Source organism: Ambystoma mexicanum, chromosome 2p, assembly GCF_040938575.1.
Source record: "Ambystoma mexicanum isolate Mex_15411 chromosome 2p, UKY_AmexF1_1, whole genome shotgun sequence".
Lineage (NCBI taxonomy): Eukaryota > Metazoa > Chordata > Amphibia > Caudata > Ambystomatidae > Ambystoma > Ambystoma mexicanum.
In genome coordinates, this window is record NC_090923.1 from 423,184,892 (window position 1) to 423,199,640 (window position 14,749).

Below are 14,749 nucleotides of genomic sequence, written 5' to 3' on the forward strand. Positions count from 1 at the left end.
AGATTGGCGCTGTCCTCTTTAGAACCCCTGCAAGGCTTGTCCCTGGTTGTTACCCCAAGATAAGCCCGACTTTATCCATAACCAGAACCCCTTTGTGAGCTTGGACCACGAAATCGACTAAAATTGCTTCCGCCTCTTTGACCCTGTGGCTTATTTGTTAGCTGGCCTAGAGATTTTAAGTTATCATACTCCTCGTTGGCAGATTTAATGCATCCCCTACGGCCTTCCCAAACAGGACGTTGGGTTCCACCGGCATGTTAAGGAGAGTTGCTTGTGTTTCATGCTTGAAACCAGACTGTTTTAGCCATGCCATGCATGGCGTTTAATAATGGTATCCTCTGCGATGATCCTGCACGTATCAGGATATACTGAGAGGTTCGGGCACTGCCTCACAGATCTAAGGCTAAAAATAGTTGTGCGCAACTCCTGAGACACAGGACTAATTACGTAAGGTTACCAAGTGGTTGTAATTGTGAATTGTTAATCCAATCCCACTCTTTGGCTTTGCCTTTAAAGACACACTTTAGTGTTTCGTAATTTGTTCCCCTAGAGTAATCAGGGCTCCAGCCAATGCTCCTGTATAATTTCAAAAATGAGAGGGTTTCCCCCTACTCTGCCAGGGACTGGCGTATATAGAGCAAAAGGTAAAGTGGGGTGTCGTGACAGGAAAAAACATCTAGTTTAACAGTGGATTAAGTCACTATAAAATGACTCAAGGGAATTGCAAACACTGTATTATTTACACATGTGTTGTCCTCATGTTAAATCTCTATTTGGTTAGAGCCAAAACACACTGCACTGAATCCTAGCGCTTGAGTAGATGTCACATTTATTGATTGCAATATAAAATATATACCACCCAATGCCAAAAAATTAAAGCATGTTTCAAGAAAGAACTGAGTAAAGAGTTCAAGAAATAAAAAATAAATGGATGCCTATGGCATATAGATTCTAGACAACATGTACGAGCATTCAGAAAGAATATTTTAACGAAAGTGCATGTAAAACATTGTATTGACATCTTTTTAGCAGGACATTTTGACCATAACCTTGTCTATAAACAACGTAATACACATCATTCAATCTATGAAGCTTTAAATAGCACACATTAGACTGTCCTCTTGGATAAAATTCGAACAATGTGAAGCTGATGCGTTATTCTAAAATCATTGTGTGTGTTTAAAGTCTCTGCTTGGTTAGGTCGATTCGGGGTCAATTTAGCTACAAGGTTCTCAGATGACATCAGGTATACATCTATTAGGGATAGGAGCTAGGGTAGGGAGAGGAGCAAACTGGCTCTCATTACCCAGGCTACATAGTTCCAACTGCCTGGGGTGGAACATTAAGTTAAGTACAAACATTTCACTCACTACAAACATTCTACAATGACCTCACTCAGACAGGGGAGGACAAGATACAACAATGTGCCTGTGGTAAGATGTTTTCAGAATGACATTTTGGTAAGAGTAAAGAATGAGTCGGAGCATGATGCAAGGGTGTATAGTTTTCAGGAGGTTGCAGAGAGCGGCGCTAATGGTCAAAAAGGAAAAATGTGAATTGAAGGTACACCAAGTATCGTATTTAGGTCACAGACTGACCAGGAAAAGGTTGGAAACCCATCCTGAGATGGTAGAGGCTATTAGAGGGTAAAAACTCTGGCAAACAAGGAAGAGTTGAGATAATTCTTGGGATTGATGGAATTCTAAATGTGTTGTGTTAAGAGATCTGTTGAGAGTGAGAAGCTATTTTGTGTGGGGAAGTGAGGAAGAGAAGTTGTTTAGGAGAATGAAAGAGGAAGTGGCCAATGCACCCACGTTGCACAGATTTGATCCTATGGCAGAGATTATCATAACAGTAGATGCTTGAGGGTGTGGGTTGGGTGCGGTTCTCAGCCAGACTAGGAAGGGGGTGGAGGTGCCATTGGCATTTAAATCATGCACCTTCTCCGAAACAGAGGAAAGATGTTCTACCATTGAGAGTTATACCTGCTATTAGGCTTTCAATTATTTTAAGACGCCTGTCTGGGCCATACTTTATGTAATCAGGAGAGATCATAAACCGTTGGTGCACCTATTTTCAACAAATGGGTCTGGTCTGGCAAAGCAGAGGATTGCTAGGTAGTTGGCTGCTCTAGAGGGTTTTAATTTTGTGGTGGCATTTGTACCAGAACATTGCAATTCTGTGGCCGATTGTTTATCAAGTAAGAAAACAGGAGGTTGATGTGTGTGATGAGTGGCTAGAGCAGGTGGAAGACACTGAAACATGCATTTTCTAAGGAGGTTTGGACAGAGGGTATTAATGGAGTCGGTAGGATGAACTAAGTGAGGATGGCATACAGGGAAGGAGGCCAGTTAGCCATACTACAAGTTGAAAGAGGAGTTGAGCAGTTCGGAATTGGGTTTGGTAAGAGGAGAGAGACAGGTTCCACCGTCTTCTCTACAGTGTGGGTTGGTTAAGCATGCCCATTGTGGCCATTTGGGAAAGGGTTTAACCAAACGAAGATTGAGGGCAAAGTGTTGGTGGCCGGGAATGGATACCATGGTTGATGAGGAGGTATGGATGAGTATTCATTGTTGTGCAAGACTCAGAATGTGGAATTGGGAAACATTGATGTTCCTGAGCAAGCATGGGAGAAGGTAGCAATTGATTATATAGGGCCCATGAGTTTGTTGGGACAGGAAAACAGGTTTGCCATTGTGGTGGTGGATTATGCATCGAGGTGGTTTGAGGTAGAGTTCGTGGAGAGTATCACAACCAAATGTGTGATTGAGTATCTGGAGAAGCCGTTTACAAGGGAAGGATAACCAAAGGTTATTTCGGATAGTGGAGGCCAGTTAGTTTCTTGGGAGATGTTTAGATATTTGGAGTACAACGTTATTGAAAATCACTTACTGCTTTGTATAAAGCCCCAGCTAATGGCCTTTGTGAACATACCAATGGTATAATTAAGGAGAAGATTCAGTTAGCACATGCCAATAGCATGGACTGGAAGAAATGTGTTAATGAATGATTAGTGCATTCAGGGATACCCCATATAGGTTGACTGATATTAGCCCATTTGAGAAAATGACGGGTAGGAAACTGGTGTAAGGTGACAGAGGAAGGTATGGTTGATGGGAGTCAGGGGAGAGTGTCTTCTGTGGCGAGGGTGAAGAAACCTAACGAAAGGAGGCTCTCTTTTCTTTACCCTATTGAGGTACTGAAGGTGGGAAAGGGACACGTTACAAGTCATGGGAGACGATGGAGCATGGATGGAGTTGCTATCGTCAGGCACAATGAATTAAAGAGGTGATGATATGGTCAGTGATGGTGGTGATGAATGGTTTAAGCTGGTGCGTGTGGTTGCCGACGGTCGGTTTGAGACTGTGGGAAGCACTTCCCTGGGTGGTTCCATGTGGGGGCAGGTGGGTGCGAATGGTGGCCTGGATGACGTTTGGGTGGGGACTCATGACAATGGGGCCACAGAAGATGTTGAAAATGGAAACCAAGGCTTGAACAGTGCAACAGGACGCGTCAGAAGGAGCCCGTCTAGTTTGGATGACTATGTGGTGTATGAGCAGGTTATTGTGTTTGTCTCATTGTAGATATCACAAATAATCAATGGTGTTATAACTATGTTTGTGTTGTGTAAGAAAGAACATATGTTGTATTCAATCCTGGTGCACGCGATGACAGCCCAATGTCATTGCGTGCAGCTTTGATGAGTTGGTTGAGCTCCATTACGCTCTTTTGCTGGTCCCATGCTGGGGTCTTATTATATTGGAATAAACTTCTTTACATTACTCTTTCATATGTGGAACCCATATTATTACAACTCTACTTTAAAACGCTACCCATTTCTTACCAAAGTAATACAAAACTATCTGAATCACACTTCAGACTTAAGTCTGATATCCCATCCATCTATTCTTGCTAGACTAGAAATAAGCAGTGAAACTACAGTATGACCAAAGCAGTTTTGCAATTGTAAAAAATAATCAGTTTGTTGAATACATAAAAACTCACAGTTCGAGCAGCTTCTGGCAGAAACTCCAGCCATCCGGTTTGATGAGGGAAATTGAGTTGTTGTTGAGGTGAAGCTGTTGTAGAGAGGAGAGCCCGTAAAGGTACCCACCATGAACCTCAGTGAGACTGTTGAACTCTAAATGCCTATGAAAACGAAGAATTGTCAAGCTTTAGAATAACACTTTCCAACCTGGATTCCCGATTTAGCTTTACAGCAGAGGTAATCAATAAATACCGTATCTAAATACCTTCACAAATTGGTTTTACTGGGCACAACTTCAGCCCAGGAACAGTCATGTTGGATAGTCTGACATTGTGAGCTACTTGCATGCCTACAGGATCAGAGTTGTGCTTCCCTGCTCTAGGGGAATGACAAATCTGTCATGCAAATGCCCACCTTCCAAGTGAAAACCGTATCAAACTCCTAATCCACTTAGACAAGAGAAGCAAGGTTCATTATGTAGGATAGAGTGTCCCCGCTAAAGATTGGGAAGTAGTAGTAGTGAGAGCAAGAAGCAATTAAGCTGTACTAGGCATGATCAGTCTATAAGAATGTCATGAAGGTTATCGCCACTCTGTCCATGATTGAGAACACAGCAAGTCTTGAAAACTGCTACCTATACAGAAGGCGGACACCGATCTGAGATCTGATGCACTACCCGGTCATGCAATGGTACTGTTTTGTCTCTTGCCTACAGAATGGAGATACAAACCTTGGTCTACCCTACATGAAGATCTAATTAATGGAGCCGTATTCAAAAAGCCATGGTTAGTATGGGTTTAATTCAAATGACAACTGACAGTGTCCAACACTGATGGCTCTGCAGAATCATAGAAGAGTAATTAGAGCATAACGTAAGCATGCCTAGCTCTTATATACCAATAAGCCAATTGGTTTTTAGCGCACTATGAACAAATGTTACTGAATTCAATGGCATTTGATCAAATTGAAGCATACGGCTCTATGGGAGTACTACCAACACTTGAGCCTCTGGGAAAAAACAGTCAAAGCAACTACAACATGACAACTAAATTATTAGTTAGCGTTGTAAAATATCACCCTACAGACTTTATGCTTTGCTTAGAGATATTATGTGACGATAAGCGTAAATAGTGCATAATGTTCTATGAGAGTGCCGTTAAAGGGAAAGCAGATGCCTCTTGTTAATTGTTTTCACTAATTAAAATCTTTGGGAAAGTGAAAATGGTTTAGTGGCGAAGTCTGTGGCAAATGAGGCCCTTTCTATACTTTAATCCATGGTACAGCACCCCTAAAGCCAACTAATTGTGAATGTGCCAGTTAAATCATAAACTAGAACTGTATCTGATCCCATGTGTAAATGTGCACCTCACCAAAAAGTCTGTTAAAAAAAAACGAGGTGTAATCGAATAGTAAATGTTAGGAAATGGCAAAAGAAATCTGCAAACCAAAATGCACTAGATCCACGGTTTACAGTAGGTTTGTGTGTGACGGGGGTTAGGGGGGGTGGTGAGGACGAGCATTATCTCCACAGAATTAAAATGCTGCTACCCTTGCAATAAAATTAACAGATTGTTAGAGAGATGTTTGTAACCATCTATCCTAGGAGTACAAAGTGTTCCAACGAAAAGATAGACCAGACTCTTTAAATTGACAGCTATGGTAGAGCAGTCAGGCTTCACTGAAGGAAGGCAAGAAGGCTTGTTGATAAATACAGTTTGTTTCCCAATAGACACCCCAGAGAGTATGCTACATAGATCTACTCTTTAATAAAGGGTTATGCATAAAATACATAGATCAAATAAGTACTTGGGTTGTCATACATGAAAGCAGCATATAGTATAAAACAGTAATAGGGCGTCTAGACGGACCATTCTGACGCCAAACCCAAATCTAGGACCTACACCTGGTGGACATTTCAGTACATTTAACGCTAGAGGATGGGAACAAAAAGTGGGATCCCTTGTCACAAGCAGCTCATTATGGAATCATATTTAGGATCCACAAATGCCAAACATTTCCCTAAAGCTCTAGTACATTGTAACATCACTATTACGCTTGTAAACCACATACTGAATATTAGGTCTTGAGGGAGAAGGGGTTAACAATTCACAAATGGACACAAGTTCACAAAAATCAGAATCATCATCATCATACTAGTACATTTGGCGACTAGTGCAGTAAATTGGCATGCGCTACTGGTAAAACCAAAACTAAATTTTAGACACCATCCTACTCCACATTAGTGTAGGATTGGGGTCTACAATCTGTGGCTCGCCACAAGTTTTGGTCTATCGCTCTACTCCCGTGATCCATCACCATTTGACTATGCTGGGAAGGAAGCACTGTAGCAGTAGTCCAAAACACCTGGAGAGCCAAAGGTTGCAGAATCCTAGTGTAGGGTAATATAATCACAGTAGGGCCATAATGGGGAGAATAAAAAACACATTTGCCCTACAAGCCATATGGAGTAGCAAATTGAGAGCACATTAAAAAAGATGCAGTGGTGGTGTGGGTACGGGGTGGGCTCTACTGAAGTTCCTCCGAAGACTAAAATAAGGTCAAAGTCAGGCACAGGAAAAAGCACAATTTGTAGGGGTCCCATAAAAATTGATCACCGGAACACCAAGAGAGGAATTCCCCCTTACACATATACAGTGGCAATATGAGGAATAGTGCTACCTAAATAAAATGTGTCAACTGTTGGTCTTAGCAGAGGTATCTGCTAGTGGAATGTAATAGGTTTTTAAATCAAGTTTCATATTCTCAAAAAACCGTTCACAACGTTGGCCTGTTTTGCTATAATGGATAATACATTGCTCCGAATGGTTTGCAATTTCCATTGAGTACTGCTGCTTTTTCTGTTCAGGAAATTGCCACTACATGCAAAACCTTGTTTTAAGAAAGTGACATCATATCTGTATCTGGATTGGGGAAGATGCATTTGTTAGAGGTTGGAATAAGACCAATCAACAAACTAGCGGCCAAGGGCATGGTTGCTACCTGTGAGATGCAAAGGGTTAGTCTGGAGTTTATGATGAATAATGTGCTTTCATAGTACATTTTTAAAATACTCCTCCACCTTCCATAACAAGATACCAAGGCCATCTTTCTGAAGTCATTTAATATGTTTCGATATATCACAATTATTTTCACCCATGAAAAGCCTTGGTCATAGAAATAGAGATGGAGGGCGTGAAAAGAAAACTGGCATAAGAACGTCAGGATTTTTATCACAGGCACCCTTCATAAGTCTCCACAACTAAGCAGTTTCTCAGTTCTAGAACACAAAGACAAGGTTCCCTCCACTTACAGGGCTTGCATCTTTGAGAGACCCCAAAAAGCACCATCAGTCAGCCTGCTGATGTTGTTTCGTTGCAGTTTCAGAACCTCCAAGCTGTCCAGCCCATGGAACGTTAGCCCATCGATCAACTGAATTCGATTTCGGTTCAAGTCCCTGCAACAACAGACATCACATTTTGAACAGTAGCAGTCAGCCTACAACAGGGGATGACCAACATAACACGAAATAGAAGAACCACCCCACACTTCTGGATAACTATTTGAAGATTTTATTGAATTTCCTATGTTTTACCAGAAGCTGAAAGAATGGGGACCACGGTGCTCCTCTTGTGCAAGGATGATGTCAATGTGAAGATATAACAAACCAGATACCAGGCACTCTTTACCCCATAAGCAGCTCAACACAACATGAATTGACCTTACTAAACCAGTCCTCTTAGTAAAACGTTATTAATTGGTGGTAGATCTGCATCATTCCCACTTCATGTCGACTTTAACACAGAAATGATTTCACAAAGGATTTCAGATAGAGCTCCTTGGAAATGCTCAGAGTCCTTCTGTGCAGGTGCCTGTAAAGGTTATTCTTCAAACTCAAAAATGGAGAGGTGCCTGGTGCCTCCTTTGTGCATACCAATACATCATATCATATTATGGCCCCTTGTTGACCTCATTGGGAGAGAGGGGGAAATCTCTTGATTTTTAATGGAAAATTAGCAATTTAGATGTTCAGTCTCACTATTCAAAAGTGTATCTAATGGATTCTTTGTGTTTCCCCAAATGCTAATAGGGGAAACAAATGGCATGTAACAGAAAGCATCACACTTGATTCATTTCCTAGCATTAGAGTGCAATCATTTATAACAGTGTACTCTTTGAAAGAATGCCATGACTAGCCAATAAATAGATTGGTTCATTACGTGTCACCACAGGAATATTAAATGAGGTGCATTTAAAATATAAAAGAATTCAGGTTGACCATGGTTGTTTTTGTATCATTTCTTCCCAGAATACATTGGTTAGATAAAGTATGTTTCTACTCACAGTTGTGTTAGCATGGGTAACTTAAATGCCTTAACAGGAAGGTGGCCAATTCGATTTTTACTGAGACGAAGGCTGCGCAGCGACCGTGATAGGTTATCAAAAGCACCAACCTCCAAAGTGACAATTCGGTTGCTCGACAGGAAGCTGTAATAGTTAATTACAAAAAACACAGTGGTTGAATCAGTGGTGCCATTGAAATTCAAAGTACTATGCTACTGATAACACAATGAAGCTTGAAACTAGATTTATCATGTCCCAGTCCCCAATCCTTGCTTTCAACCACAAAATGCAATATCTTTAAGCATATATGCTTATTTGTAAGAATAAATAAAATAGAAATTCAGAATGGCATTGGTTTAGACCATTTTCTTTTTGTATGGGATATACTACATATATGTTATTGCAAGACACTGAGGAGTGCCATGACAAAATGGAGACACACAAGGCCACACACTGCGGGCCGTAATCAGTGAAAGCGACGAGGTGACATAAAACATTTGTAACTGCACACCAAAATCCCGGCGTCCAATTCTATATCCCACCTTTATCATTCAAACAATGTTCATATTGTCATTCAAACAATGTTCATATTGTTTAACTCCCTAGTTTCTTGTTACAACTCTGTATGCTTTTGACCAATTTACTTTTCCTTTCATCACTTTTTTTAAAAATTCATTTCGTCTTCTTTCCCTCCATTTGTTTGTTTCTACGCTTTGCAAAATGTCACCCCCCAGCCCCTCCTTGTTTCAGTCTTCTTGTTTTAGGTTTAGGTAAAAAGATATACCTCTTTGCCAGAGCTTTTGAAGATGCATAGCCTTTAATGAATTACTCCTCCCTAACACCTAGGGTCCACACACCCTCCACACGCCACACTTCCTGGGAATGGGTGATCTGATCCACACCGTTTCCTCCCTTAGTTAACTTGAAGTTCCCATGGCTGACAATTGCACTCTTTCCCCTGTGGGTAGAGCTCCACTCCATTGTTTCTCTGCTCCCTAACCTTATTCTTCCCCCTATGATTTTAAAGTTCTCTGTTGATTCGCAAAGATAGGTCTGCGCTCAAATACTCGAATCATAATAACAGTGAACAATCTCCCCAGTTCCAGCCAGCTTCTCAGTGGTGCTGAATGAATGCTTCATAGTGAAAGCTCAGTTATAGCAGTGGACATTGCATAGGCGCGTGTGTGGCTGGCCAAATTGGGTAGTGACAGGGACGTCATTTCACCAAAATGCCAGGGGTAGCGGGAGTGACATCACACGACTCTTGACCCCCATTTCATCCGACCCGAAGTGACATCACAGGAAGCGAAGGAACACGACCTTTCGCCCCTTGACAAAACAGGAAGGGGCATCACATAGCATTGTTCCTAAGTACGTAACGAAAAATATGGTTATGATATCACTATAATGTGATACACATTTCATACAAGAATGGATCACCATACGTATCGTTAATATAGGCCCATATTACCAAATTTCTGTGAATGCAAGCAGACATCCATGGCCAAATCAGAATGAAGTGTCATTATAAAACACATACGCTTAAGTGCTCTATATAGAACAAATATACATACAATATCACCCAACCTGTCTTGTTACTCATTTATCGATATCAGAAGGATGAAAGGTTGAGTTGAGGTGTTGAACAGACTAAATCAGGAACTCGCCCCCTCAAGTTTGCCTGAAATAAACTTTTAATGAGTTTAGCAATTATTGTATAGAATTCCAGAATGTTTGTTATTCCTATTCTTTCTTATTTAGGGTATCTGCTCAAAGTGTTACACTAGTGCAACCCCCTATTATATATATATATTTTTTTAAGAGGCATGAACAAGAAAGCCAGCCACTCCAGAAACAAAGAGCCACATTGCACTGGCCACAGCCAGCCCAGGAGCTTACTTACATTAAAAAAAAAATCATATTTAAAAGGGTAGCAAGAGAGACCACAGGGGTAGTAAGGGAGACCCCCAAATGACGCCCCTGGGTAGTGATTTGTGAATGACGATTTAAAACGCATGTTTTAGTCGCTGCTGCTTGGTACACTTACATGTTTTTCAAATGTGTGCTGGATTACATTGCCATTGTTAATTATTCTTTTTTTAAATTATTTTTTAAATCCTACCCTGCATTAAAGGCCAAAGAACATCTACATTTACGAAGACAGACATTGAATTTGCCGGCCTTATTTTCCCTTGTTTTTTTACTGATACACCCCTTACATATCGGCAGCATCAAAGAGTTTGCACTATCGAAAGCAGTTTGCAAGCTCATCGGGACCTTACTGGTTAGCTGAAATTACGTCATCACAAATGTGTTCTTATTTTCTAATAACAAGCAAATGTGACCATAGCTGTAATAAGGTATTAGGTCACTTGCCATATGCTTTTAAAGTACTATAGGGGTACTTTCGCCCATATACATAATATGCTAGTAAAGACAGCACAACCAACGGAAGCGAATATACACATTGCACATGGGCAACAGCTTCACTGCTGGCCAAAGTTAATACCAAAAATTATTTTAAGTCTTGCCCTCACACCTTACCCAAGTATCATCCCTGCTTCTTGCCCATGGCCACCGCAACCCCCATTCGGGTGTTCAGTCACACAGTTGGAGGATAGATGGGCCCGAGTTTTCGAGCTTTGTATGGCACAAAAGCTTTGGTGACTTTATATTCAGATAAAGTATAGTTTGGTTGGGAATTCATTAGTCTCCATTATATATTTGGCCTGTAGCCTTCAATGGCTCTCAAGTCCAGTGTCTTATTCAAGTCTAATTTTTTCTTCACTAATCACCAGTAATAAGATGACAATTACATTATTGTGATAACTAGTTAAAGTTTAGGTTTGAAGTCACAAACAAGCACATTTTTAAAAAAACTTTCCCTGCATATATTTCTGATGTATAAGCATGAATCTCTTATGTTCGTGAACACATGCCTTACAGGATGGAACAAGTTACTTACCTGTAACTGTTGTTCTCCAGCATGGGTCTGGCATGGATTCACATGCTCATGAATATTCCCCGTCGTCAGGCTGGGAATCCTCGGGTAAAGAAAAAAATCAGTATCAGTTTCGTTTCTGATCTGTCTTTCTTAGTAGTACCCAATCACTGGTCTCTGGGTCATACTGTCCCCAGCCAATGACTGCCCTCTCCCTAAGCCCCGCCGTTGGCAGCCATCCTCAGATTTGGTAGCAGGTAAAGTGGCAGTATGACCAAGTGAAGAGCCGCAGAGGGGAAGGAGGGAGGGTTCGCATGTGAATCCATGCCAGACCCATGCTGGAGAACAACAGTTACAGGTAAGTAACTTGTTCCTTCTCCAGCATGGGGTCTGGCATGGATTCACATGCTCATGAATTTAAGAATACATAGCAGTACACACATGCACAACCACGGGAGGTGGCAAGGCTCAACATTAAGCATTGCATAAACTCAACATTAAGCATCTCTTACCTCCTCACCAGGCTCACCTTAAGCGAACAGGTTGCGCAGCACTGCCTGGCTGGCTGGACTCCTCCCTGGAATCCCAGTCGGCGCAGTAGAATCTCGTGAAGGTGTGCGTCGACCTCCACGTAGCAGCCCTGCAGATGTCCAGCAGGGGCACACCAGACAAGAACGCTGTGGTAGCAGCGATCGCTCTGGTCGAATGGGCTCTTGGACGGCTGGCAACGGTCGGTTTGCCAACCGATGACAGTGCATGATGCAGCCGGAGAGCCATCTGGAAATGGAAGCCTTCAAGAGAGCCTTCCCTTGGTTCACAGGTCCAAAGTTCACAAACAGCTGTGATGTCTTCCGAAAACTCTTCGTTCGGTCCACGTAGAACTTGAGCACTCTAGTTACATCCAGCGAGTGCAGAGTCCTCTCGGCCGGCGACGAAGGCGACGGGAAGAAAACTGGCAACACCAAGGGCTCGTTGAGGTGGAAGTCCGACAGCACCTTGGGCATGAAGGAGGGGTGCGTCCTCAGCACTACCCTCGTCTCATGGAAAGTCAAGTATGGAGGCTTGCAGGATAGGGCCTGAATCTCTCCCATGCGTTGTGCAGAGGTGATGGCCACAAGGAACGCTGTCTTCCACGAGCGGAACTTCAACGGAGCCGAATGCAAGGGCTCGAATGGCAGGCCCATGAGCCTGGTCAGCACCACGTTGAGCTCCCACGCTGGGGCTGGAGCCTTCACCGGCGGGAGCGATCGAAACAGTCCTTTCATAAACTCCTTCACCAGGCGATGAGACCAAACGGATCACCGTCTGCAGTTCTGGTGCATCGGGAAATCGCTGCCAGATGTATCTTAATGGAAGCATGAGCTAGTCCAGCTATGGCCAGCGACAGTAAGTATGGTAGCACTTGAGGGGCTGTAATCCGTAGAGGGTTAGTCTTCTGTGCACGGCACCAGACAGAGAACCTCTTCCACTTGTGTCCGTAGCACTTGAGAGTTGAGGACGCCCTGGCCTTTGCAAGAATCTCTGCAGTCAGCCGGGATATCGTACCCTCCAAACTCTAGTGCTGCAGGAGCCAGGCCTGCAAGTTCAGCGACTCCGGGTCAGGATGAAGAATGGCGCCTCCTTCTCTGGAGAGAAGATCTGCGTCCGTCGACAGTTTGACTGGTGGGGACGATGACAAGTCCAGAAGGTCCGGGAACCATATCGGTCTCGGCCACCTCAGTGCGACAAGGATCATCCTGCACCGGGATCGCTTGAGTTGGTTGATGAGCCTGAGCAGAAACGGCAACGCGTACAGGAACAGGCCGTCCCAGGGGAACGAGAAAGCATTGCCCATGCTCCTCGGCTGGGGGAACCTGCCGGCGAACCTCTGGTACTTTCAGTTCGTCGCCGTCGCGAACAGGTCGATTTGGGGATTGCCCCATCGCCGGAAGAGTCGATCCACTTGATCCTGGCGTAGTTCCCCCCTCGTGGCATGAGCACAGCTCCCTGCTGAGTGAGTCGGTGATGGTGTTTTTCATCCCTGCTAGATGAAAAGGTACCAGAAACATCCCCTGGGTAACGGCCCAGTGTCACAGATCCTCGGCTTCCTTGGACAGGGCTGGGGATCTGGTTCCTCCCTGCTTCCGGATGTAGAACATCGTGGTGGTGTTGTCGGTGAAGATCCTCACCACTTTGCCCTTGAGAGACGGGAGGAATGACTTGAGGGCCCAGAACACTGCCTGGAGCTCCAGTACGTTGATGTGGAGCGGCCTCTCCTTCATGCGAGAGGCCTGTGGCTCCCGGAGATCTCCGGTGTGCGCTCCCCACCCCTCCATGGAGGCATCCGTCATCACCCGTCACCTGGTATGCTGGGGTCTGAAAGTCTGTGCCCGCCGCGAGATGCGCGCGGGTGCCCCACCATCGAATTGCTTGACGGAATACTTCGTTGAGCGAGATCTTGTCCTCGAAGCCGCCCGTCGCTTGCATCCAACGGGAGTCGAGGAACTCCTGCAGAAGGCGCATCCGAAGCCTGCACAGGTGCACCAGATAGATGCAAGAGGACATCATCCCGAGAAGGGACTTGGACCTCACTCTGGTCATGTCCGTGGCCAGCAGACGCTGTACCCTGCCCAGGATGGCCTGTGTTCTTTCCTCCAACGGCGAGGCCAATCGCGCCACTGTATCTAGCCTGGCTCCCAGAAACAGCGCGATCTGCGACAGAACCAGGTGGGATTTGGGGAAGTTGATGAAAAATCCCAGGTCCGTGAGCAGCCGGACGGTCTTTGCTGTGTGTTCGACGGCGAGTTCCCTCGTCCCTGCTCGGATGAGCCAGTCGTCCAGGTAGGGTAGATGTGGATCCCCTACAGGCGCAGCCGCACCGCCACTGGTGCCAGGCACTTGGTGAACACCCTGGGTGCCGACTTCAATCTGAACGGGAGGGCCTTGAACTGGTAGTGCCGCCCCTGGACTACGAACCTGAGAAACCTTTGGTGTCCTTTTAGGATGGGGATGTGAAAGTACGCATCCTCCAAATCCAACGACGATAGGAAGTCGCCTTCCTCCAGCTGGCCCAGCACGTGCTGGAGGGTGACCATCCGGAACTTCTGTGCCTTGATGTATTTGTTTAGCCAACGCAAGTCCAGGATGGGACGCCAACCTCCTGTCGTCTTCCGGACGAGGAAGTATCTTGAGTATACTCCGGAGCCTCTTTGGGACGAGCTTGATGGCTCCTTTGAGCATCGCCCTTACCTATACAGCAGTTGAGGGACGTGGTTTTCCTTCCTGGCCACTGGAGGAATTCGAGGGCACTTCTTCAGAAATTCCAGAGTATGCCCGTGGGCCAGGGCATCCAGCACCCAACGGTCAGTGGAGATGGACTCCCACACGCTGACGTGCTTGGAACTTTGCTTGGAAGCAGCCTTGCTTCCTTGGCCACCCTGGCGACGACGGCGAGATCCACCTGACTTGCCTCGTCCCCTGTAGGCTTCTTACGACGAGGA

The 14,749-nt window shown here is 44.5% G+C and overlaps 1 protein-coding gene across 1 annotated transcript in view; it reads right to left on the reverse strand.

Annotated features, from left to right (window-relative positions):
- LRIG1 (leucine rich repeats and immunoglobulin like domains 1) overlaps window positions 1-14,749 on the reverse strand; it is a 661,002-nt gene that overhangs the window by 309,597 nt on the left and 336,656 nt on the right. The window contains exons 5-7 of the mRNA XM_069643785.1: window positions 8,330-8,473; window positions 7,299-7,442; window positions 4,006-4,149 (exon numbers count right to left, since the gene is read on the reverse strand). Of these exons, the coding sequence (XP_069499886.1) occupies window positions 4,006-4,149; window positions 7,299-7,442; window positions 8,330-8,473 (432 nt within the window). The remainder of the gene's footprint in view (window positions 1-4,005; window positions 4,150-7,298; window positions 7,443-8,329; window positions 8,474-14,749) is intronic.